Source organism: Canis aureus, chromosome 16 (assembly GCF_053574225.1).
Source record: "Canis aureus isolate CA01 chromosome 16, VMU_Caureus_v.1.0, whole genome shotgun sequence".
Lineage (NCBI taxonomy): Eukaryota > Metazoa > Chordata > Mammalia > Carnivora > Canidae > Canis > Canis aureus.
Window position 1 is genome coordinate 36,767,688 of NC_135626.1, and position 21,680 is coordinate 36,789,367.

The 21,680-nt window shown below is 50.0% G+C and overlaps 2 protein-coding genes and 1 long non-coding RNA gene across 15 annotated transcripts in view; 2 read left to right on the top strand and 1 right to left on the bottom strand.

Annotated features, from left to right (window-relative positions):
* SKAP1 (src kinase associated phosphoprotein 1) overlaps positions 1-967 on the top strand; it is a 286,257-nt gene extending 285,290 nt beyond the window's left edge. For both annotated transcript variants that reach the window (XR_013354516.1, XM_077852923.1), the window contains one exon: positions 863-967. The gene's annotated coding sequence lies outside the window, so the exon portion shown is untranslated. The remainder of the gene's footprint in view (positions 1-862) is intronic.
* Positions 142-20,888, bottom strand: SNX11 (sorting nexin 11). 10 transcript variants are annotated; one of them, XM_077852930.1, is made up of 11 exons: positions 20,736-20,849; positions 18,729-18,947; positions 18,210-18,269; positions 17,206-17,260; positions 17,038-17,112; positions 16,683-16,769; positions 16,274-16,374; positions 13,531-13,626; positions 13,098-13,310; positions 12,370-12,445; positions 142-1,366 (listed from the first exon to the last, which is right to left on the bottom strand). In XM_077852930.1, the coding sequence occupies exons 2-11, from the start codon at positions 18,734-18,736 to the stop codon at positions 1,265-1,267; spliced, it is 873 nt and encodes a 290-aa protein (XP_077709056.1). In that variant the 5' UTR covers positions 18,737-18,947; positions 20,736-20,849; the 3' UTR covers positions 142-1,264. The 10 variants fall into 10 exon arrangements, with proteins under 10 accessions (XP_077709056.1, XP_077709060.1, XP_077709054.1 ...); XM_077852934.1 differs by lacking the exon at positions 142-1,366 and adding an exon at positions 8,117-8,314 and having other exon boundaries at positions 20,736-20,847; XM_077852928.1 differs by lacking the exons at positions 142-1,366; positions 18,729-18,947 and adding an exon at positions 19,010-19,243 and having other exon boundaries at positions 10,904-12,445; positions 20,736-20,871.
* Positions 11,381-19,402, top strand: LOC144286460 (uncharacterized). 3 transcript variants are annotated; one of them, XR_013354517.1, is made up of 6 exons: positions 11,381-11,795; positions 12,932-13,330; positions 13,539-13,618; positions 16,297-16,491; positions 16,591-16,775; positions 19,034-19,402. It is a non-coding gene; the product is annotated as an uncharacterized LOC144286460 (long non-coding RNA). The 3 variants fall into 3 exon arrangements; XR_013354519.1 differs by lacking the exon at positions 19,034-19,402 and adding an exon at positions 17,822-18,986; XR_013354518.1 differs by lacking the exon at positions 12,932-13,330.
* Positions 20,889-21,680: the final 792 nt, after the last annotated feature.

A 21,680-nucleotide genomic window follows, 5' to 3' on the forward strand; every position in this document is an offset into this window, starting at 1 on the left:
GAGAAGCAGGCTCCCTGAGGGGAGCCCAGTGTGGTACTTTATCCCCAAATCCCCGGGATCATGCCCTGAGCCAAAGGCAAACACTCAATTGCTGAGCCACCCAGGCATCTCCCAAAAATAAAAGTTTAAAAGAAAAGGATATACACACAAGGTTACTTTATAATAGCAAACCACTAGAAATGACCTAAATGTTCAGTAAAGACCTAGCCAAATAACTATAGTATGTTCATAGAATTAAATACTATGTAACAGTAAAAAATTAAAGGAAGCTCTCTGCACTGATGTTGGTAAGAAAAAATAAAAAGGCAGCAAAGAAGGGTAGGCCTAATTTGTTCCATTTGTGTGAAAAGGGAGTCTCCAGGGGCACCTGGCTGGCTCAGTCCATAGAGCATGCAACTCTTCATTTCAGGGTCATGAGTTCAAGCCCCATGTTGGGTGTAGACTTTACAGGAGTGGGTATAGGGGGAGTCTCCAGTTGTTTCTGTGTGTAGATGGTATCTCTGGAAAGGCAGAGACAATAGAAGTGGTTGCATGACTGTGAGGGTGGGAGGGAGACACTCTTTAATTTGCACCCTTTTATACCATCTTTTATTGAATCATAAGAGCAAACCTATATATTTTCCCTCCTTCAGGAGACATAGCCTAGTCTCTGGCCAGGAGTTCCTATTCCCTACGCCAGCCACCCCACCAACACCAGGGACTCTTCTTACTGAAGAGACCCAAGCCTCTGACAGCTTGTAGTAACTGAAACGCGCCAGTAAGACAAGTGGGAAAGGCAGTCAGCAGGTCATAGCTCATCCCACCTTTGTTTTTTCATCCCACCTTTAAACGTGTCTCACATCCACTTCTGCTTTCTCCACAGGCTTTTCACAGAGAAGGTGAGAGACAAGGAAACCTTCGGAGGAGGAAGTTGTGAGCTGTGTCGGCTGATTTGAAAAGCGTAAATAAACTTCATATTCGGTTCCCAGCAGTGTGTGATAGTGTCCAATTTCTTTATGTAGTGTTCTCAAAAATGCTGGTTCCAGGCATTCTTGCCACCTCCAGACAAAGTAGAAAAGGAAAGCCAGAGAGGAACAAAACCCCAGACAGAGGAGGGGACTTGGATGATCTTTCAGGGCAGAATCATCTCTGGAACCCAGGCCTGCCTGCTTCTGGTTGGCTTCTCAGACTCCCTTTGGCTGCCTATTTGGTGGTTTTTCCTTCTGTGCTGAATCTCTGAGATGAGGCAGCCCCTGGCGTCAGCACATTGGAGAGTTCCTTCGGTTCAAACAGCCGGCCGGCGCGGGAAGTGCTTGGGGGAGGGCTTCTGCCAATCAGCCCGGTTCCTCTTCCTGTGGTCTGTACCTCGCACTCGCGTTAACTGTGTCTTAAAAAGACGACAAGACAGAGTGGTTAAGGACATAAATTCTGGAAGCAGACAGCCTGAGAATAAATCCCAGTTCCCCATTTACTATGTATGTTCTCTAGAGCAAGCTACTTGACATTTTATGCCTCAATTTCCTCACCTTAGGAAGGGTGTAGTCCATTTCACTGGGTCGTTAGGAAGATTAAAGAGTCAACACGTGTAAAGCACTTGGCACAATGCCTGGTGCATAGTAACTGCTCAGTAAGGGTTAGCTGATATGATGGCCAGATTCGCTAGGCGAGAAATCTTGAAAAATGGGCCACTGAGCAGCTATAGAAATTTTATCTATGAAACTGCCTATTCAGAGCAGCCCTCAGTTGGCAGTAGCCTTTCTCACCTCTGTAACAGCCACATTCTAGCCCTGCAGTAAGACACCCATTTCACATTGCCAAAAGAAACGGGGCGGCAAAGTAGGATGTTGGCTGTGCACTCCAAGTTTCTCAAAAGATTTTATGCCAGCCGTTCATTTCCAGATTTTTCTGACCCAGGAGTTAAAAAAAGAAGCATTTTGTTTATGTGATTAATAAAGAAGTAAGAAAAGAGGACAACTGAGGTCTAGGAGGGGAAAAAATGAGATAAAAGGCAATCTGGAACTGTTCATAATGTGCCCTCCACTTTACACGCGGTGCTAAAGGAGACTGAACCACTAGGTGGCAGCACATGAGCAGATGAACCAAGAACAACCACTTGCCTCCCCTTTTAGGAGGGGCCTTTGCACCAATCCCCAACCTACAGGTAAGGAAAGGGCATTGTTCTAAAGCCTCTAGCAAGGGAAGCAATCAGAAACACCCTCACCCCCAAGCCCCAGAGTGTTCCCTCCCTTAAAGAACCCCCAGGGGCCCAAGGCTGGAAGGCTGGTGGCTAAGAGGAAAGAAGAGCTTTGTGCCACTGCTCTGTGACTGTGAGACACCAGAAAAGGGGCTACCAGGAGAGGAGGGGCAGGTGTCCCAGGCAGGGTCAAAGGGGGATGAGAAAGGAGCAACGTCAGGGTACCCTCTCCACTCGCTGTTGGTTCAGGGATCCCTCAATAGTGTCATGCTCATTGGCTTCCAGAACTTAAATCCCTCCTCAAGCTGCAGGCCCGTGTGTACCTACAGCATTCACCATTCTGTGAAGGTCTTTGGCACCTCCATCAACTGCAGGGTAGGCACTCAGACCTCCAACCCTCTAGCTGTGAAACCCAGCAGGGAGAGAAACTAGATTGGCCTTGGAAGATATAAACGAATGGACTAATCTGGAATTGGGTCCATAGCCATCTGGCGATCTTTAACATTCTTAGAGGCAAGAAAAAGATAAAAGTCCAATGGGTTGATAAGACTATCTACAGGCTGAAGGCCATTCCCTTTTAGGAGAAAGTTCTAAAGGAAACCTTTTGGAAGCGGCAGTGGGTGCCTGTAGTCTGCCTGAAGCTAAGCCTCACCTAGCAAAACACCTGGGGAACCTGCGTGTTCCCCACGCAATTGACAGCCCCGATTTTAACCAACAGCCTCAGAAAGCAACTGGACAGATTACCTCTTCTCTGTTTGACTCCACTAACCAAATCCCCACCTTACTGCCTGTGACTAACTGGATAACCAGGGCATTAGATCACTTAACTAACCACACCATATGCGAGATGGCTTCTTAATAGCCGCTAATTGCTCTGGCAGGTGGAATAGGAGAGGGAGGCTTTTATCCTTCCGTGGTTTTATATAAAGGTAGGAAAATAAGAAAGGTAAGTTCCTAAATTTAAGAACCAGATGTAGAGGGGTGCCTTGGTGGCTCAGTTAAGCATCTGACCCTTGGTTTCATCTCAGGATCAGAATCTCAGGGTCGTGAGGTGGAGCCTGGAGTGGGCTGTGTGCTCAGCAGGGAGTCTGCTTGAGATTCTTTCCCCATCCTTCTCCCTCTCCCACTGCCCCTCCCCCTCTGTTCCTCCACCGCTTACCCCCTGCTCATGCCCTCTCTCTCTCTCTCTCTCTTTCTCTCAAATAAATAAAATCTATTAAAAAAAAAAAAAACAGCAGCAAATGTACAGGGGCACCTGGCTGGCTGTTGGTGGAGTAGTGACTCCTGATCTCAGGGTTTTGGGCTTGAGCTCATTAGATGTAGAAATTACTTAAAAAATAAAACCTTTCAAAAAAAAGAAGCAGCAAATGTATATCTGCCTGTTACAGATAAATAATAATTTATGGAGAGCTTACTGACATCCATTGGATAACCAGACCTGGGGCTGGTACAGTTCAGCCTGCGTTGTCCAAGCTGATGACTGAAAATACCAAATACCCTGAAAGCAGTCTTTCAGCTGCATTTCATTAACAATATGGTTTTCCCAGTGTTTTCTCTGTCATCCATATAGCAAAATAGCATAGGCATTGTTTTGCAGTCACCTCAATATTAAGTTTTTCTCATACTGTTCTCTCTCAATTTGTATTTAAGTCACACCTTGTCCTCCGGCGAATAAAAGTGAGAATGAGAAGGGCACTCCTGGTGCATCTCTTTCCCTAAGGCCAGTTAGAGTCCATGTAAAGTGGGAGCAAGGCCCAAAGGTGGAACTGACTCGAAGTCCACCCTCCCGTTCAAAGCGGATACTCGATGTAAGCATAGCATGTAAGGAGCTGCCTAAATTCCAAGTTATCGTCCACTTCTTTTAGCCCTTCAGTTTGCTCAGTGGCACCACCTCATTTGTCACCTGTCATTGCAAGTGGCAAAGCTGAGCATCTGAAAGGTGTTGGTTTGGACAAAAATCACACAAAATCTGCCAGGGAAGAGCACATGGCGATGGAGGACTCTGGAAACTGCCGCTTTGCTTCTTCCATCACTCGCATTGTGCTGCAGTTAGACCCCTCTGGTGGTACGTTTTCAAATTCTGACACTTCGTGCCAGTCACTTGTGTCACAGTAAAGCAGTGGTGTCGATACAAAGAGCAGGATAATGCAATGCTAGTGGGGGGGGTGGCAAAGAGGATACACTCCTGCCTTTCAAAACCTGTTTGATGGGGCCCCTGGGTGGCTCAGTTGGTTGAATGTCTGCCTTTGGCTCAGGTCGGTCCTGATCTTAAGGTCCTGGGATCGAGCCCTACATCAGGCTCTCTGCTCAGTGGGGAGACTGCTCCTCCCTCTCCCTCTGCCTGCCCCTTGCTCATGCTCTTTTGCTCTCCTTCTCTCTGTCATATAAATAAATAAATTTTTTTAAAAAATGGTTTGAGGAAAATGGAGTTGAAGAGAAGCAAGAAAGAAAAACAAAAGAGAAGCCAAAGTATGTTTTTTTGCTGTGTGTTTTTGTTTTTTCATTTGAAGAACAGAACTCTCAGATGCCAGGAACAGAGGTGCCTTCATCTCTGGCCACAGAGAAGCCCTCCCCATAGATCTCCCCGCCAGGAGAGGCTCTGGAAGGATAAATCTTATGTGGCATTGATGGGCTAATACCCAGAGCACCAGCAAAATATGTGGAGCTGACTTTAGAGAAAGCAGCTGTCTACACAGAGGATTATCCCCGCTGCACAGCCCAGTGACTCGGACTCATTTTCTAGCTGTGGATCACCAGAGTCCCTTGCTCCTCCCCCTTCCTCCCTGCCCGGCAAGCTCCTGTCCCTGTAGAATTTACAGTCACTGGGTTGAGAGTTTCAAACTTACCACTAAAAAAAGAGATTTTTCCTTCTTCAAGGGATTCAAATTGTGTTCCCCATTCCCCTCTCAAAAACTGTTCAGAAAACATGGCTGTTTTGTTGGGTGGGGGGCGGGGAGGTTGTTGTCATGAGTACAAATCAATGATCATTCTTTGGCAACTCCTTAGGATCCAATTAATGACACATTTTAAGACATAGGCCATTTGGGTTTTTTTTTTTTTTTAAGATTTTATTTATTTATTCATGAGAGACACACAGAGAGAGAGGCAGACAGAAGCAGAGGGAGAAGCAGGCTCCAAGCAAGGAGCCGGACGCAGGACTCATCCCCGGTCTCCAGGATCACGCCCTGGGCCAAAGGCAAGAGCTAAACCGCTGAGCCACCCAGGGATCCCCACATAGGCCATTTTGTACAAAAATCTTTTATAAATGCAATGCCTTCACCCCGAACAAAACTATTTTATTAGAGGAAACAGGTAGAATTAGTAGGGTGACCGTATCATTTCTTTTCCAGAGACACTTCTGAGACTGAAAGGGGGAGTCACTGATAACTGATGCCAAGCCCACAGGTGTAAAGGAGGATCGGAGGTCCCCCTAAAACACAGAATGGGTGGGCCAGTCACGTGGGGGGCGGGCGGTGGAGAGAGATCACCGGGCCCTCCTGGCTTTGACGTGCCTCCTGATGCAGTCCTCCCCCTCTCCCCCCTTCCCTCCCCCGCCCGCCTCCCCCGGGGCCTCTGCGGACCCTGCCAACCAGCTTTCTCTCCCGACACCCAGGCTGCTCTGAGAGGCCCGTGTGGTCGGCACCAAGCTGCTCGCGGGGCGGCCAGCAGCAGCCGTGTGTGCTCAGTGCCCTCGCGGGGCCCCCACTGCCGCCACCCCTGCACCTGGCAGGCTGCCGCGGCGGGAAGCGTGCTTGGAGAACCGCATGCTAAGCCACTTCCTTGCCTCCTGCGGTGGGACTGGGTTCCAAGAGGCTTCTAGTGCTGGTCCTCAAAGAGGGCATCTGCTTCTACGCTAGACGCTCTGAGCCGGATGGTGAGCAGCTGGCCCGCTCATCCCCCTCATCGGATCACGGAACAGCACACAGGCTGCAGACACTTCCCCTTTACCCCCGCCCCGCTCCGGCAGCGCGCGGCCTCCGATCCCTCCTCACCCCTCCCACCCCACCCCATGCCCCACCCCCCGGCCGGCCACCTACACACCCTGGACGCCTCCCGTGGGTCCACACCCGGCTAGGCCTGTCGCCGGGCGCATCCCACCTGAGGAGATCGCCCGGCATCTGGAGATCAGCATCTGGAGATCGGAGTCACTTCCCAGGACACTTGTAAGGCAGTGCAGGGGAAGAGGGGGTGCAGAGATTGGAACTTATTATTTCATCTGCTGGCGCAAGCTTTCTTAACCTGGCACTACTGACATTCTGGGCAGGTAATTTTATGTTGTTGGGAACACTGTAGGATGTTCACAGCAGCACCCTGTTCTCTACCTACTAGATGCCAGCAGTCCTCCCCCCACCCACCCCCTAAATGTTCCCTAGGCACAAAATCACCCCTGGTTGAAGACCACTGTCCCGGGTCACTGTGTGCTTAAGGCCAAGCACAGAGAAACTGCCCTACCCTCTAGAACTTTGTGCTTCAGCCAGTGGATTACAGGGATAGAGAGAAGCCCACAGCTAGGTTGGAAAGCCTAGAGCAGAAATGCCATGAATTCCTCAGGGTTTAAGAACCAGAGAGCCAGCGCCAACCTCCACGCTCCACAAGCACCTTTGAGGTTTGTTTGCCTGCCCTGCTGCAGATTTGCACTACAAAAACGATGTTTTCACGTGAATACACCCGAAATTGGTGGCTTAGGGAGCTGCAGGCCGGGGAGTCTCTCGTGTGTCTGGAGCTCTGGGGCTGTGATCCTTGTTTCCGTTTCCTGTAGCAGAACTCTCAAAGGGGATCCCTGAAACTCTTGATCATGACTAAGTGAAACCCTGTGCTCGGCTTCAGAGCAAGAAGCCAGGGTCGACGATGCCCAGTAGAGAGGGCAGCGGCTGCCCCCGACGGGAAACTCCGGTTCCACTGCAGTTCCCTGTGCTTTGCACAGGGTCGAGCTAATACAATGCTGACTGCAGTTGTCGGACAGAGGCGGGGAGGCTCAGGACAGCTGTCACCTCCTGAAGGTCGCATTTATCCTTCCTGGCCCTTCATGTAGGTTTTTAAGGGGAACTTTTCTCATGCAAAGTGAACTCCTTGGAGCTGGGTCAAGAACCATAAAAGGAAACCCCAGCCCAAACGCACAGCCTTCTCAGAGGCCAAGACAGGAGGAGGGGTCCATTGGCTTTGCTGGTTTTGCTTACACGGGCCAGACAGCAAGGCCCTCGCTGGCCCCAGAGCCAGCCAGAGCCCTGCCGATGCTGCCTCCCCTGGGCCCCGAATCTGAGGCACCTGGAAGGGTTATTAGCAGGATTGGAACTCATCCCTCTGCTGGGACTAGATCATAATTACAGTAATTTTCTAACAGAGCTGGGCAGTAGGACTGTTTAATCAGCATCCGACTCCCTCGTGCTCCCAGCCCTCATCACTCAAGGAGAGGAGTGGGATGGCTCTTAAAGAGACAGTGCCCGCCTTTCCGCACTGCGAACAGATGTGCCCTAATTGGTAGAATATATCTAAGTCTTGTAGCTTCTAGCAGGCAGGTTGCACTGCCTCCGACAAACCGCCTCGGGCTCTCGCTATTCTGGGCCGTCTGTTCATGGGACTGGGGTCAAGGGCCTGGCGGGCCTGGCTTCCCAGCCCCTCGCCCCCCCACCCCAGCAGAGCCACAGGTGAAAGGGTGGACACAGGGAAGGAATTTGGACTGGGAGACCCCCATAATCCAAAGATTACAGAAGCGTCTCAAGTTCCTGCCCTCCCAGGGGGGGTAAGCTTCAAGACTTCCGGACCCTCTCTGAATTCTCACTCTAGCTTTCCCATCTGCCCCTATTATTCCTGCCCCCTTCACTTCCTCCTCTCGGGCTGGTGGAAGTGGACCAGGCCTCCCCTGAATGGAAAGGAGGTAAAATTATTCACTTTGCTAATTGACTCAGGAGCATGGTCTCCTAGAAAACGTGGCTTTGTTACCCCTTTGAGCATAAACTGTCCATATTTATTATATCTTGAGATTTGAGGTTCCAGCTTTCAAGTCCCAATCAGCCATTACTAAGGTGGAACTGGTCTTTTTCCCAAGAAGTTAGTTCTCTAATAACATGCTGGGACTGGCTCCTGCGGCCCTGTTGGTGAGGCCAAGTGCATTTGGCCTTAGCAGCAGTTCCTAAGAGAGTTCTGTAGAGAAAAGAGGCAGGGCAGAGAGTGAGTGAGAAGGGGGGGGAGGGTGTCCCAAAATGGGCTGAGGAAAGAGGGGACGTACTAAGAAGTATGGGAAGGGGTATGCTTTATCCACAATGCAAAGGTTACTGTGAGCCAGGTGACATGCCCTCTACAGAGCCAAGTCCCTGCTGGCAGAGGGCTGCCCAGGAGGCTTGACTTAGGATGTGTGCCCAGGCATGACTGAGAAGTCACCATCCCACACTGCTTATCTGCTTGGATTTAGCTGTGCCTCAGCAGGCTGCTCACGTATAAATCTGCAGTTGCCACTCCAGTCCCTGACTGAATGCTCCCTCGGCCTCTGTGAGGCAGGCCAGGCGCTCGTCTTTTTCCATCTCTACCTTCAACCCCACATTACCTCCTCCCGTCCTCCCCACCGCCAAGATGGTAAGAATATCCAGGAAGAGCTGAGGCATAGAAACAAATCCACAAACACAGAGCTCACTTGAAGTCCAATCAGATTAAGAGTTATGATCGCCTCCCAAACTCCGCTAAGATGAGTCTTTTTTTTTTTTTTTTTTTAAGATGAGTCTTAGGATGTCTTAAGACTTGGTGTGGATCTAAGGCCTCCGCAGCTGGAAAACTGAGGACTGCGGAGGAGCTGATTTCTGAGAACTACTCTGAAGAGCTACGCAAGTGGGCTTTTTTTTTTTTCTTCTTGAGTAGTAGTTTTAGTTTTTGGTTTTTTTTTTTTTTTTTTTTTTTAAAGACTGGGGGAGGGCAGCCCAGGGGCTCAGCAGTTTAGGGCTGCCTTCAGTCCAGGGCCTGATCCTGGAGACCCGGGATCAAGTCCCATACCTGCAGGGAGCCTGCTTCTCCCTCTGCCTGTGTCTCTGCCGCGCTCTCTCTCTGCGTCTCATGAGTAAATAAATAAAATCTTAAAAAAAAAAAAAAAAAAAAGGACTGTGGGAGGAAACAAACAAAAACCTCATCTTACAGAGCTGGGGAAGTCACTCTCACATGAACATATTCTCCCACCATCTAAAAACATGCATTTTAGGCCAGCTCAGTGGGTAGAGCTTATGACTCTTGATCTTGGGGTTGTAAGTTCGAGTTCTGTGTCAGGGTAGAGTGTTTTTAAAACAAACAAATAAATTTTTATGAATAAAAACATGCTCAGCTCAGTCTCCTCAGCTAGAAAATGAGTGTCATTCTGGACTTCCCCTCCTTGCTGGCCACTGAGGTCAAGTGGAGTGATGCAAATAAAGGAGACTTCGCTTCATACCAGACCTACCTCCCCCTACACACATACCCTTCCTCCTAACAAAAGGAAACCCCTGAGCATGGCATCACCTATTCTGGGCAACAGGAGAGGACCAGACTTGGGCCACAGTCGGAAGGGGACTGAATCAGGCACAGAACCTACCTCAAACCTAAATCCTCACACACCTTAGTTCTTCGAAAGCTGAGCACAGCTCGGCCAGCCACTGTCCCAGGGATTTCCCATCTTCCCTACAGAGGTCACGGGCCACAGTGAACAGCCTTTAGCACACACAGGGACAGGGCAAAATGTGAGAGGCCAAGGTCATGGCATGGATGGGGAGAATTCAGCTTTGCGGTTTTCCTGGCAACTCCAGGCCCTTACTAGAAAAACTCCTCCCTTCTTAGGACAATTCCTCCCGCTGCCTACACTCAACTGTGTTGGAGCAGGTGAGGGGATGGCGCCTGGCCTTAGATTAACTGAGCTGCTGTTGTATGCACTGCTGGTAATGGATCATTAAAAAAGCCGGGAGTCAGAAAAATCACATCCGTGTCTTCGAATAGCTCCTGCTGTCCCAGCAGCCCACCCTGCTGGCACAACTAGCTGCTGAGCACCAGCTCCAGGAAGATGAGGAGGGAACAGAAGAAGGCCGACCCGGCTTGCTGTTTTTTGGCTGAGTAGGGAATTGACACAGACCACCTCCGGCTCCTGTCTGGAAGTTTCGAGATCAGAGAGCTTCAGGCACAGCTGGGTTCACAGCTGCACCATTTGGAGCATTGGACTCATTAATATTCATGAGCCGTCCCCACCAATCGGCAGAGCGGATGCCATTAGCTTAGCATCTGTCGGGTTTTTGTGACGGTTGTGGATGGAATTTTTTTCCCTCTTTTAAATGAACTTCTTTTGACATTTTGGATTCGCCTCTGTAGGTTTTCTATCCTCGCCTGGCTCGGCGGCCTCGTATAAAGGAGAGGCTCAGGGGAGGCGGGCGGGAAAGAGGGAGGAGCCCCCGCCGGGGCTCTGCATCTGCCTGTTGACAAACTTTATTTCTCTCCCAGCACCTGGCACCTCAGACAGGCTGAGGAGGGGAAGCGGCACCAGGTAAATTATACCTAACGAGGTTCACGCCCAGGACGGCGGGAGAGCTGGATCGGGGCTCCCTGGCAGCGGGGCCCCCCCTCCCGACCCGGACCAAGCAGCACACGCCGGGCGGGAGAGCCGAGGCGCACAGCCTCGAACCATTATTTCCACGCTAATAAATTCATGATTTATGAAAGTAACTACTGCCAGGCCGCACTCCCTCCTCCTCGGCTACAGCTTGTTAGACACGAATGGCAACAACCGTCTTAAATACTTGAATTTTATTTCAGGCCAAAGCCCCTCAACTCTGAACTAAATGCCACGACAGTCCCACAGCAGCGCTGGGCGTGCATGGGCCCAGAGACGGGGCGGGCGGGGCGGGGGATGGGGACGGGGGCGAGCGGGCACCGCACGCCCAAGCCCGGGGCCGAGGCAGCGGGCGCAGCCAGGCGGGGTGGCGCCGCTCCCCGCTCCCGCCCTGCCCTGCCCGGCGGCTGGCTCCCGGCGGAGAGGCTTTCGGTTACGGCAGCGGCAGCGGGAGGCCAGATGCCTCATTGTCTGAAGGCCTGCCGTTCCTCATCCCCATCCCCAGAGCCCTCTCCCCAGGCACAAACAAAGTCCTTGTGCCCCTACTGGACTGAACAGACGGCCTCCCCGCACACAGCGACACGGCGACACAGTGGAGGGGCCGCGCGGTGGCGGGAGCCCTGGGGGCGGGGCCGTTACTAGGGGAGAAGGGAAGGATTCGGAAAAGAAAGGCGCCGTCGCCAACCCCGGAGCAGCCAGTCCCGGCCCTGCTTCATAGCCAGGGGAGACCAGGCGGCCCGGGGCCAGCCTCTCCTAAACCCCAGCCCCCCCGCTGCCGCCTTCCCTCCCTCCAGCTTCCAGGCGTCCCTGCGTCTCTCCCGTGGTGGCCATTAGCTATTTCGTGGGTCTCGGGGTCCCCGTGGCCAGCTCAGGGCTTGGGATCGGAGGGTGCCCTGGCCTTGGGAGTCGGTGAAGGAAAAGCAAGGAGGCGAGGGGGACGGAGGATAGACATTCACCACCCTGGCCCCCGCGAAAGGAGGTAGGCGAGAGGCCGGCCTCCCAGAAACAAAGTGCTCCGAGGGCTGCAGCGAAAACACAGCCAGTGGAAGACAAGTATACTAGCATTGCTGGGTCAGTATTCAACAGGACAGCTGAGAAGCTGCCACTCTGCAGGTCCCCAAACCCGTCAACCTGAGGCAATGTGCCTGGGCCCATTAACAAGCATCTAAAGAAACTCAGCTCCCAGGAGAGTAAATATACCCCATGTTTCCGTGCAAAACCAACAGCCTATGGGCCTTATGCCTAAATTACAACCTCCAGTGTTTAATCCCATGGAGGGGGCTTGAGTTGTGGTGACTGTGCTCTGTGTGCACAACCTGAGCAGAGGCAACCGTGAGACTCCAAGTGGCCCCACCTCCCCAGCACCTGCCCTGTGCTCCAACCCACCCCAGTCTCCCTGCCTCCATCTTCTCCACCTTGGAGCAGAACCCAGGGCTCAGACCAGAGCTCCTTTTTCTAAAACTGTTTCTAACTGCCCAGGGTCCAAAGGCACAGCAGGGTCCCCACCCACAGCCCTCCTCACAGGCTGGGGAGCAGAGGCTCCCTCCTCAGGCCTTGCAAAATCACAACCTGAGGGGGAGGGGGCAGATGGGAGGGGGGTGCTCTCTAAGGAAGGAGCTGCAGAGTCAACAACCGGAGCCCACACCTCAAAATGGTCCTTCTCTTCCCTGGGAGGTGGTGAGGGGGAGCTCCTCCTGCCCGATCTTGGAAGGAAGCAGCAACTGAGAACGGGAAAGGAAAAAGAAGGCCATGAACAGATGAACAAAAATCAGTGGATAAGCACAAAAGCTGGCAGAGAAATATTATTCAGGTGGACTATTATACAGACGGAATACTATATGGCCCTAAAAAGGAAGGAGGTGCTCATCTGCACTATAATATGCAGAGTGAAAGCAGCTCGGCACAAAAGATCGCACATCACATGGCTCCCCTTGGGTGAAACATCCAGAACAGGCAAATCCATAGATGCAGAAAGTAGATGAGTGGCCACTGGGGGTGAGGAGTTGGGGAAAACAGTGTCACTGCTAAGAGGCACAAGGTTTCTTTAAGAGTGATAAAAATTGGGGTTCTAAGTAAAAACTACTGAATTGTACATTTAAAAGGGTGAATTTTATGGTATGTAAATTATATCTCAATGAAGTTGTTACTTTATAAAAGGGTGGGGAGAGAAATAAAGAACCAGCCAGCCTTCTCTTCTTTTCCCCCAGGCTTCAATGGGAGAGCCCACCACCCAGGGACAGGGGTGCCTGAGGTGAGAGGATCAGGTGCAGGGAGACCAAGACCCCTCTGAGAGGCTACAGGGCTGAGACAGTACTTCCCCTGCAAGCGACGCCTCACTGGCCTAGGAGACAGAAATCCTAGCACTCTAGTTACCTCTTGGGCTGGTCCCCCTTAGCCAGATGAGAAGAGCCCTGCCTCTCTTCCTGGACCCAGCCACAGTTTGACATAGCGTAGTGAAGGATGGCATCGGAGACGGTCATGGGACTTCGGCCCTGGACGCAGGCTTCGATCTCAGGCACGGAGAGCTGGCTTTGCAGGAAGAGGTGTAACTGGCTGTCCGATAGGAGGACCACACTCTGCAGTACCCTGTGGGGCAAACACAAGAGGTACAACACAGACTCCCCCAGAGCCGCTGCTCTCCCCAGGCCCGTCCTCTGAAGGGCTTCCAGCCTGAAGGCTTGGGGGTGCAAGAAACGCATCCACTACAAATGCACCCATCCAATCGATCGAAGGGGCCATCCTGCTCCTGCCACCCCCTACTCGCCCATACCAGGGGGATAGGTGCTAGCCTACCATGTCTACTCACTTTTCTAGGAAATGCTGCAGACCTTGTCTCCGCTTCTCAATGAACTCATCCGAGCTGCCAAAGAAGGTAGACTTCCCAGGAAGTTCAGGTACAGGCCTGTCGGGTCACATAATGTAACTCCCAACATAAGTATAACATTAAAGACAGGCATCCCCCCCCTTCTCTCCCGGATCAAGGAAATCATCTTAAAGAGGCACAAATCACTACAAATAGCTTTTAATAAGGTGTGTTGGGAGGAGGAGCAGGGCAAATAGTCACTGTATGCCATGTGTCAGGCACTGTGCTAAATATTTTACAAAACTTATTTCACTTACTCCTCCCAAAAACCCATGAAAAATCTATTGATGTTCCCATTTCAGGAGTAAGGAAATAGAATCAGAGAAGTTAAGTAAATTTCCCAATGTCACACAGCTAGTAACCAGCAGAGCTGGTATCTGAACCATGTCTATGGCTTCAAAACTCCATTGTTGCTATACTACATAGTTTACAAAACCCATTCCCACCATCAGCTCTTATTTTAAAAAGGGAAAAACTTGGGATCCCTGGGTGGCGCAGCGGTTTAGTGCCTGCCTTTGGCCCAGGGCGCGATCCTGGAGACCTGGGATCGAATCCCACGTCGGACTCCTGGTGCATGGAGCCTGCTTCTCCCTCTGCCTGTGTCTCTGCCTCTCTCTCTCTCACTGTGTGCCTATCATAAATAAATAAAAAATAAAAAAAATAAAAAAATAAAAAAAGGGAAAAACTAAAAATTGTTTTAAATTTTAAAAATAAAAAGGGAGAAATTTAGACATGGAGGCATGGAGCATGCTGGGTCCTTGTGTGTAAATCAAGACTACCTCCTTTAATCCAGGAAGGCCACATGCTTAGTTAGGATTTTTTTTTTTTTTAAGATTTATTTATTTATTTATGATAGACAGAGAGAGAGAGAGAGAGAGAGAGAGAGAGAAAGACACAGATGGAGAAGCAGGCTCCTCACAGGGAGCCCAATGTGGGACTTGATCCCAGATCCTGGAATCATGTCCTGAGCCGAAGGAGACGCTCACCCAGGCGTCCCTTAGGATTTTTTTTTTAAAGACAGATAGATATTGGGGATCCCTGGGTGGCTCGGCGGTTTCTCGCCTGCCTTTGGCCTGGGGCGCGATCCTGGGGTCCCGGGATGAGTCCCGCGTCGGGCTCCCGGCATGGAGCCTGCTTCTCCCTCTGCCTGTGTCTCTGCCTCTCTCTCTCTCTTTATGTCTATCATAAATAAGTAAATCTTAAAAAAAAAAGACTGATAGTTATTTATTTATCTATGTATCTATTTATTTAGAGAGAACATAAGCAGGGGGAGGGATAGAGGGAGAGTGAGAGAGGATCCCAAGTAGGCTCCATGCCCAGTGTGGAGCTTAACTTGGGGCTCAATCTCACAACCCCAAGATCATGGCCTGAGTGGAAATCAAGAGTCGGATGCTTAACCCACTGAGCCATCAAGGTGCCCCTCACATGCTTTGAATTTTCTAAAAGTAGTAGAGTTGCAGCAAGGCATCCACAAACTCTTTCGACCTCCCTAGTTTCTATTATGAACATATTAAAAAAAAAAAAAAAAAAAAAACAGGCCAGGGGCACCTGGGTAGCTGTCCCTCCCCTACTATTCATTCTCATTCTCTCTCTCTCTCTTTCTCTCTCTCCCCGCCCTTAAACAAACAAACAGGCCAGGGGCTTCTGGGTGGCTCAGTCCTTTAAGCATCTGACTCTTGATTTCAGCCCAGGTCATGGTCTCAGGGTTGTGAGATCAATACTATAGCTGGCTCTGTGCTGAGCATGGAGCCTACTTGGGATTCTCTCTCTCCCCTCCACCCCCACAAAACAAAACAAACAAACAAAAACAACAGGCCAGGCAAGACAATGCAGGATCTGTCAGAAGTTCCAACTGGCTGTTAAGGGCCTGACCCATGACAGCAGCCTCATCAGTCCCACATGTTAACTAACCGGCTAGATCACCTGCAGGCCCCCTGTCCCCAGAGCATTCAGGGACTGTCCTGCAATGGAATCACTGTTCTTTTTTTTTTTTTTTAATTTATTTATTCATAGAGACAGAGAGAGAGAGAGAGAGAGAGAGAGAGAGAGAGGCAGAGACACAGGCAGAGGGAGAAGCAGGCTCCATGCAGGGAGCCCAATGTGGGACTCGATCCCAGGTCTCCAGGATCACACCCCAGGCTGCAGGCGGCGCTACCGCTGCGCCACGGGGGCTGCCCTGGAATCACTGTTCTAAATTGTCTCTAGTTTTAAGACTTATTTGGGGTAGTGTAAGTGAGGAGTGAACAATACTGCTTTTCCTAAGGCTTTCAGTGTATTATCTCTGAAAAAAGGTCTCTCGACTAAAAAAGAAAAAAACTTTTTTTTTTTTTTTTTTTTACATGTCAAATGGACAGGAACGCCACTGGTCACCTAAGTCCAAGTGCTAACAAGTTTCTGATAATGAGTGATACGCACATATAAAATGCTAACAGTACATTTGTTTAGCTCTAGATTAATATGCATATTAAAAAATATTTTTGATATTTATAAGTCTTTGTTAGGTCAAAATGCTAGAACTTTTGTCTTTACTTTTTCCACTGACTTGAAAACATAATTTAAGAACACATGTCTTGATTTCCTGAGTGCCTGACATATTGCCAAGTTTTCGTTATTGTAAACTCTGGTTCTCACGTACATGCCTGAAAAACCAGTCTCAGACCCAAGAAAGAAGCAGAAGCAAACTCACACTAAACCAGCATTTCTCTGCAGCTGCTTTCTCAGCCACACGAACTCACGATATCGGCGACGCACACAAGATGTCTTGGCAGTAAAGGCTTTGCTGTTGGTCTACAGGAGGAAGCATGTGAGAAAGAAAAAAGCCAAGGAGAAAAAGACCAAATTCACACAAATCCCCATCATCACTCTGACGGAGGATCCAAGCCACCAGGCCACAGTCCAGATCAGGTGCTCCAACTTGAGCAAGGTGCCACCAGGCAGACTGAAAGCAACTCTACAGCATACCCCAAGCTCATTCCTCACCTCTCTCTCTTTCCTCTGTCTCAGGACTGTCAAAATATCCACAAACAGGCTCCACCTCTGCTCTAGCCCTCAGCCCTGGAGAGTGCTGACCCCGTACAGAAGGCTGATGCACTTACGTGGAGAAAGATCTTATAATCCACATAAGAATTCCAGGAGCCCTCATTCTGCACTCGGGGGTCCTGAACACGCACGGTGATCACCTCCTGGAGGTAAGAAAGGCTCCTTCAGATTCAGCTTGGCCACATAATAAGGCAGCTTTGACAATACAGGTTGCCAGATTTTTCCAATCAGCACCAACCATTCATTTATTTATTCATTCAATTCAACAAATATTTATTGACCGCCCACTATGTGTCAGACAGTTCTAAAGCATTGGGAGTAATACATAAACAAGAGACAAAAATCTTTGCCCTTGTGAATCTGACATTCAACAACATTCCAATGAATGGGGAAAGTTAGTGAAAATGGAACCTCATTTCCCAGGAATGGCTTTACTATGGATATCCTTCTTCTGCCGTTGAGCTCATCAGAACCCCCAAGGTATTCCTGTCATTAGAACACCATGCAGCAATGATAGGCATCTTTACCCAAGTCCCATCAAACTTCTACCCACCTGTTTCCTGGAGACCACACGCTTACCTCCTGCTCTTGGTTTTCCAACATCCTACACCAAAAGCCCATTGGAAGAAAACATCTGATGGGGGACAGAGGACAGGAGAACAATCATTGTTAGCATGCCTCTATTTTTATCATTCTTTACCAAGAAAAATTTTCATTGATTCCCCCCTGGGAAAACCCAGGCACCTTTTTTTGTTTTTGTGTTAAACTTAAGAGGAAGCAAAAAAATTCCCATACCTTAGCTCAGTGCCAAGCTAAAAGCCCCAGGGGATTTGCCCCTCTTTGCAGACCACAGCCAGGACCTTTACCTAGGCCACGTCTAGCCCAACAAGGCATGTTTAGGTCTGTGAAGCGTTCAGGTCAGGTAGCCAGAATAGGCAAGTTCAAGGTCAGACCTTTTCTGCTAAGGACTGCAGGTGAAAGTCTCTTTGGGGCACACAAGAGCCTCTGCAAGTGAGCCTGACACCGCCCCCTCCTGGCAGTTTAGAGACAATTAAGCCCCACCAACACCAAGGCTCTGAAGCCTGTCTTGCTAAGTCATCACCTACCCAGAAGTCAATCAGGGAGCTGGGGAGCTCAGGGAGCACCTGAATGGGCTGCCCAGTTTCGACCTTCCCTTCTCTAATCTGTTCTCCAGAACCCAAGCCAATGGTTCCAGTCATTTCCTCTCTCGATATGCTATCCGGTTTGTACCAATGCCCAAGTACCCCACAGCTGCACAGGTCGGCTCGGGATGTTTTCCGATCCTTTGTAAAGATTCATTAAAGCCTAAGCCCCTGATTTCCCCCAGTGTGGCAGTTTACATGTGCAGCGACATCGCCCACTCCAACAAGGGGCCCATGAAGCCTCCAGCGCTGGGTTACTCCAGTCCAAAGGGGCCCATGATGTCACCTTCTGTTAAAATACAGCACTAATCTTGTTACTCCTAGAACCACTCCAACAGCATCCACCCTGGCTGCCGCCTCCACCCCCTTCTCCTCTCTTAAGAGCGGAACAATAAGGTTTAATTTCCCTTTCCAATTTACCTTGAAATGAAAACTGACTTCAGCCAATATGTACTGCCAACAAATGATCCAGGCCGGCTCCTGGGAAAACAAGACTATCTCTAAGCTCTCTCTCTCCTCCCCCCATACCCATTCACACACCCACTCATTTTTACAGGCCTACAATTAATTTTAAACACATTCTCTTATTAGTTTTGCCTTACCATTAGAACCGCGTGTAATGAGTTTCCTTCTATTTTATGTTTTGCTAACACAAGGCTAACGTTTCAAGAGAAGGGGAACTCATTTACACCGCAAAATTAGCAGAGCAAACAGCTTTCCCAAATCTTTCCAGTACACCAGAAGGTCTCTCCACACACAGCCACTGCACAGGGATAAAACTGCATGGTGTATGATAGGACTGGACTACACCGTTGAGCAAGCCAGAGGTTTTGTGACTGCGATACCATCGTTGTACTTTTGCCAACAATCTGATTTTTCATCTGATGCAGTCACCATCACAAAGGCATCCTGAACTGAAAGGAAATTCCAATTCCTTACCAACCCATGTGTAACGTCCCCAATGTAAGCAGTCAAAGGGTTGTGACCAGGGCAGCCCAAGTGGCTCAGCGGTTTAGCGCCGCCTTCAGCCCAGGGCGTGATCCTGGAGTCCTGGGATGGAGTCCTTCGTCGGGCTCCTTGCATGGAGCCTGCTTCTCCCTCTGCCTGTGTCTCTGACTCTGCCTCTCTGTCTCTCATGAATAAATAAATTTTTAAAATCTTTAAAGAAAAAAAAAAAAGGTTGTTACCAAAAAGAACAGACCAGCTGGTGAACAACTAACCTTTTAATTTTTTTCTCTTTTCAGGCATTTGGTAAATTGCCAGCACAAGAGCAGAGAGTTAAATATTCTGAAATCTCTTTTCACAAAAGTAACGATGGGCAAAATGACAAGGCAATTATCATCCACACACTCAGTGGACCTCACACATCTCCTGTGCCTTGAAAGGTTTGTCAAATTCAGGACCATGATTTAGTAACCAAGTGATCATCATTCTCAGGCTCAAAAAGAGTTTGTCTAGGGGAAAAAAAAAAAAAAAGAGTTTGTCTAGGACCCTGAACCATCTGCAAATATAAGTTTCTCTCCTTTCCTTTGGAGCTAACACCACTCGGAAACGAATGGCTTAAACTGGCTTTCAAAAAAAAAAAAAAAAAATTCCTAGCACCCCTGCCCCAAGATGCTGTATACTTAAATCTAAGTTTAAAGGGCACTAACAAAGTTTCCATTTTAACTTTTCCTTAAAAACACTGGACATTGGAACAAACACAAAAACCTAGATTCGGAGTCATAATTTCTAGCAATTACCCTTCCCACCAGCTTCCTCCACACAGATGCCACTCCTCAGCAGGAAATGAAATGAAGCTCAGTTCTGTCCAGGGAGGGGAAGAAGGAAGTTCCTAACTCTAGCTCGTGATCTGGGAAATAGAGCGGTCATGCAAATAAGGATAAGTCAGCGATCCTCTCAGCTATGTCTGCATCTCACGTGGCACTACATTTCCTGGGTCCTTTCAACCACATGTGAAGCTCCCTTTACTTTCTCCACCCCTACCAACACCAATCTCTCTGAGAACGCAGTCGTTTGCTTTTTACAAAGATTCCTTGTAAAGGTTTCCTATGTCCTAACAATTCAACGTAGCAATTCAGGGCTTTCTCAGCACCATCCTCACTCCCATTTAAACTACTTCAAAAAGGCAGGTTAAAAAACAAATCAGGTAGGGAGCCTGGGTGGCTCAGTCAGTTCAGCCTCTGCCTTCGGCTCAGGTTATGATCCCAGGGTCCTGGGATCGAGCCCCACATCAGGCTCTCTGTTTACCGTCTGCTTCTCCCTCTCCCTCTGCCTGCTCTTGCTCTCTCTGTCAAATAAATAAATAAAATCTTAAAAAAAAAAAAAACAACCTCAGGTGATAAGTGTTTTGAGCTACCAAGACTCCTAATCCCTTCTCAGTCATTCTTGAGCCCCTGATGCCAGAGGACCCAGAAAGCTCTCCTTCCTAAACACCCACAGGTGGTAGAGGATGCTCCCTCTCCTGACCAAGTTCCCAACCCAGCAGCTCTGCTCCATGTCGTCCCTCCGTAACTTGTCGCTCGCTACACTTGGAAGATAAATCACAACGGCGACCACAGTCTAGCGCAAGAGCCGGCCTCTGTCCTGTGAAATACTTGTCATCACTCCTAGCCCTACACGTTTCGGTAAATGTCGCCAAACTCTGGGTCACTCCCCCTCCATTCTTAACGAAGTAAGAGCAAAGGAGCCCCACGACCCTTCTTCCCCTTTGACTATTAAGCTTGGGGAGTGGAAAGGAAAGATGCTTCACACTTTAAAAACAAATGAAAAAGCCGAGTTTCTTTCCTGGGATCCCGAGCAAGCACCCGCCTTCATCCCGGGAGGCGAGCCAGCCTCTTCCAAGAGGTGTCAAGCGAGATTCCCACCCCCGAACGCCACTCCTGACGCTCAAGCCTGGCTTGAGAGCAGCATCCACTCCCCGCCGCCCCGCCCGCGGCCCCTCACCTGAGAGCAGCAGTACCCACTCCCCACAGCGACACCGCCAGCGCCGCACCATAGAGCCAGGCTAAGCTTCTCCTTCCGGGTGAGTGGCCGGTGCCCCGGTGCACCACGGGAGGAGGCTCCGGCAACGCCAATCCCCGTCGCCCAAGACGCCCCGCCCCTCCCGGCCCGAGCTCTCAGCGGCTATCCCCGCTCCCGAGGCGCCGCGCTCGGCCCCGCCCAGGCCCTGGCGGGAGTCCGGATCCCTTCAGACTCACTTGGGACCCGGGAGGGTGGACGCGAGTGAGCAGCGCCGAATGGGCTCTGACAGCCAATCCGGAGCCGTGTCCCGCCCACTGTTGTCAGCCCCAGCCAATCAGGCCGAGGGGCGTTCTTAAAGGGCCAACGGAGGGTCCCCGGGCTCGGGAGGTGTGAAGACGTCGTCTCCGGTGTTTCAGTCTAGCGGAGGGTCGTCTAGCGTGTGGGAAGATCGAGGAAGAAGACGCCCACATTCCTGGAGCATCGCAAAGTCCCAAGAGCTTCCCCATTTGAACCCCCGTGGGTTGCAGTTCCCCTGCGGAGTTACCGAAGGCGTCCCAACTCAACGTTCTCGTAGAAACCACAAATTTGTCAAAGCGAAAACCGAACTGGGATGGCCCAGCAAACACCCGGTTCACTCGCGGAAACAAGCCCGGAGAAGGATCGTGCAGCTGGCTGGGGAAAAGAAAATGCGTTGAATGAGATGATTTTTATGTTGTTGTAGTGTTTTTTTTACAACCTGCTTAAGGATAATTTTAGTATAGATATTATCAAGGAAGAAGTCGGGTCACAAAAGACAAGCTCTGGAGTTAGATGGCCTGGGTACAATACCCAGCACTACCCTGGACCGTGGGGCTCTAAACTGACCCTAAAGCTTTTAAGCCTCAGGATCCTTTTACATTTTTTTTTCCTTTTACATTTTTTTAAGGA

Excerpts from the sequence above, each read along its gene's own strand:
- SNX11 (XM_077852925.1), bottom strand. Across the intron at positions 17,113-17,205 it reads TGGAAAACCAAGAGCAGGAG|GAATACCTTGGGGGTTCTGA; the intron begins GTAAGCGTGTGG and ends TTCTAATGACAG. Across the intron at positions 13,627-16,273 it reads CAGAGAAATGCTGGTTTAGT|GCCTGTACCTGAACTTCCTG; the intron begins GTGAGTTTGCTT and ends GTGACCCGACAG.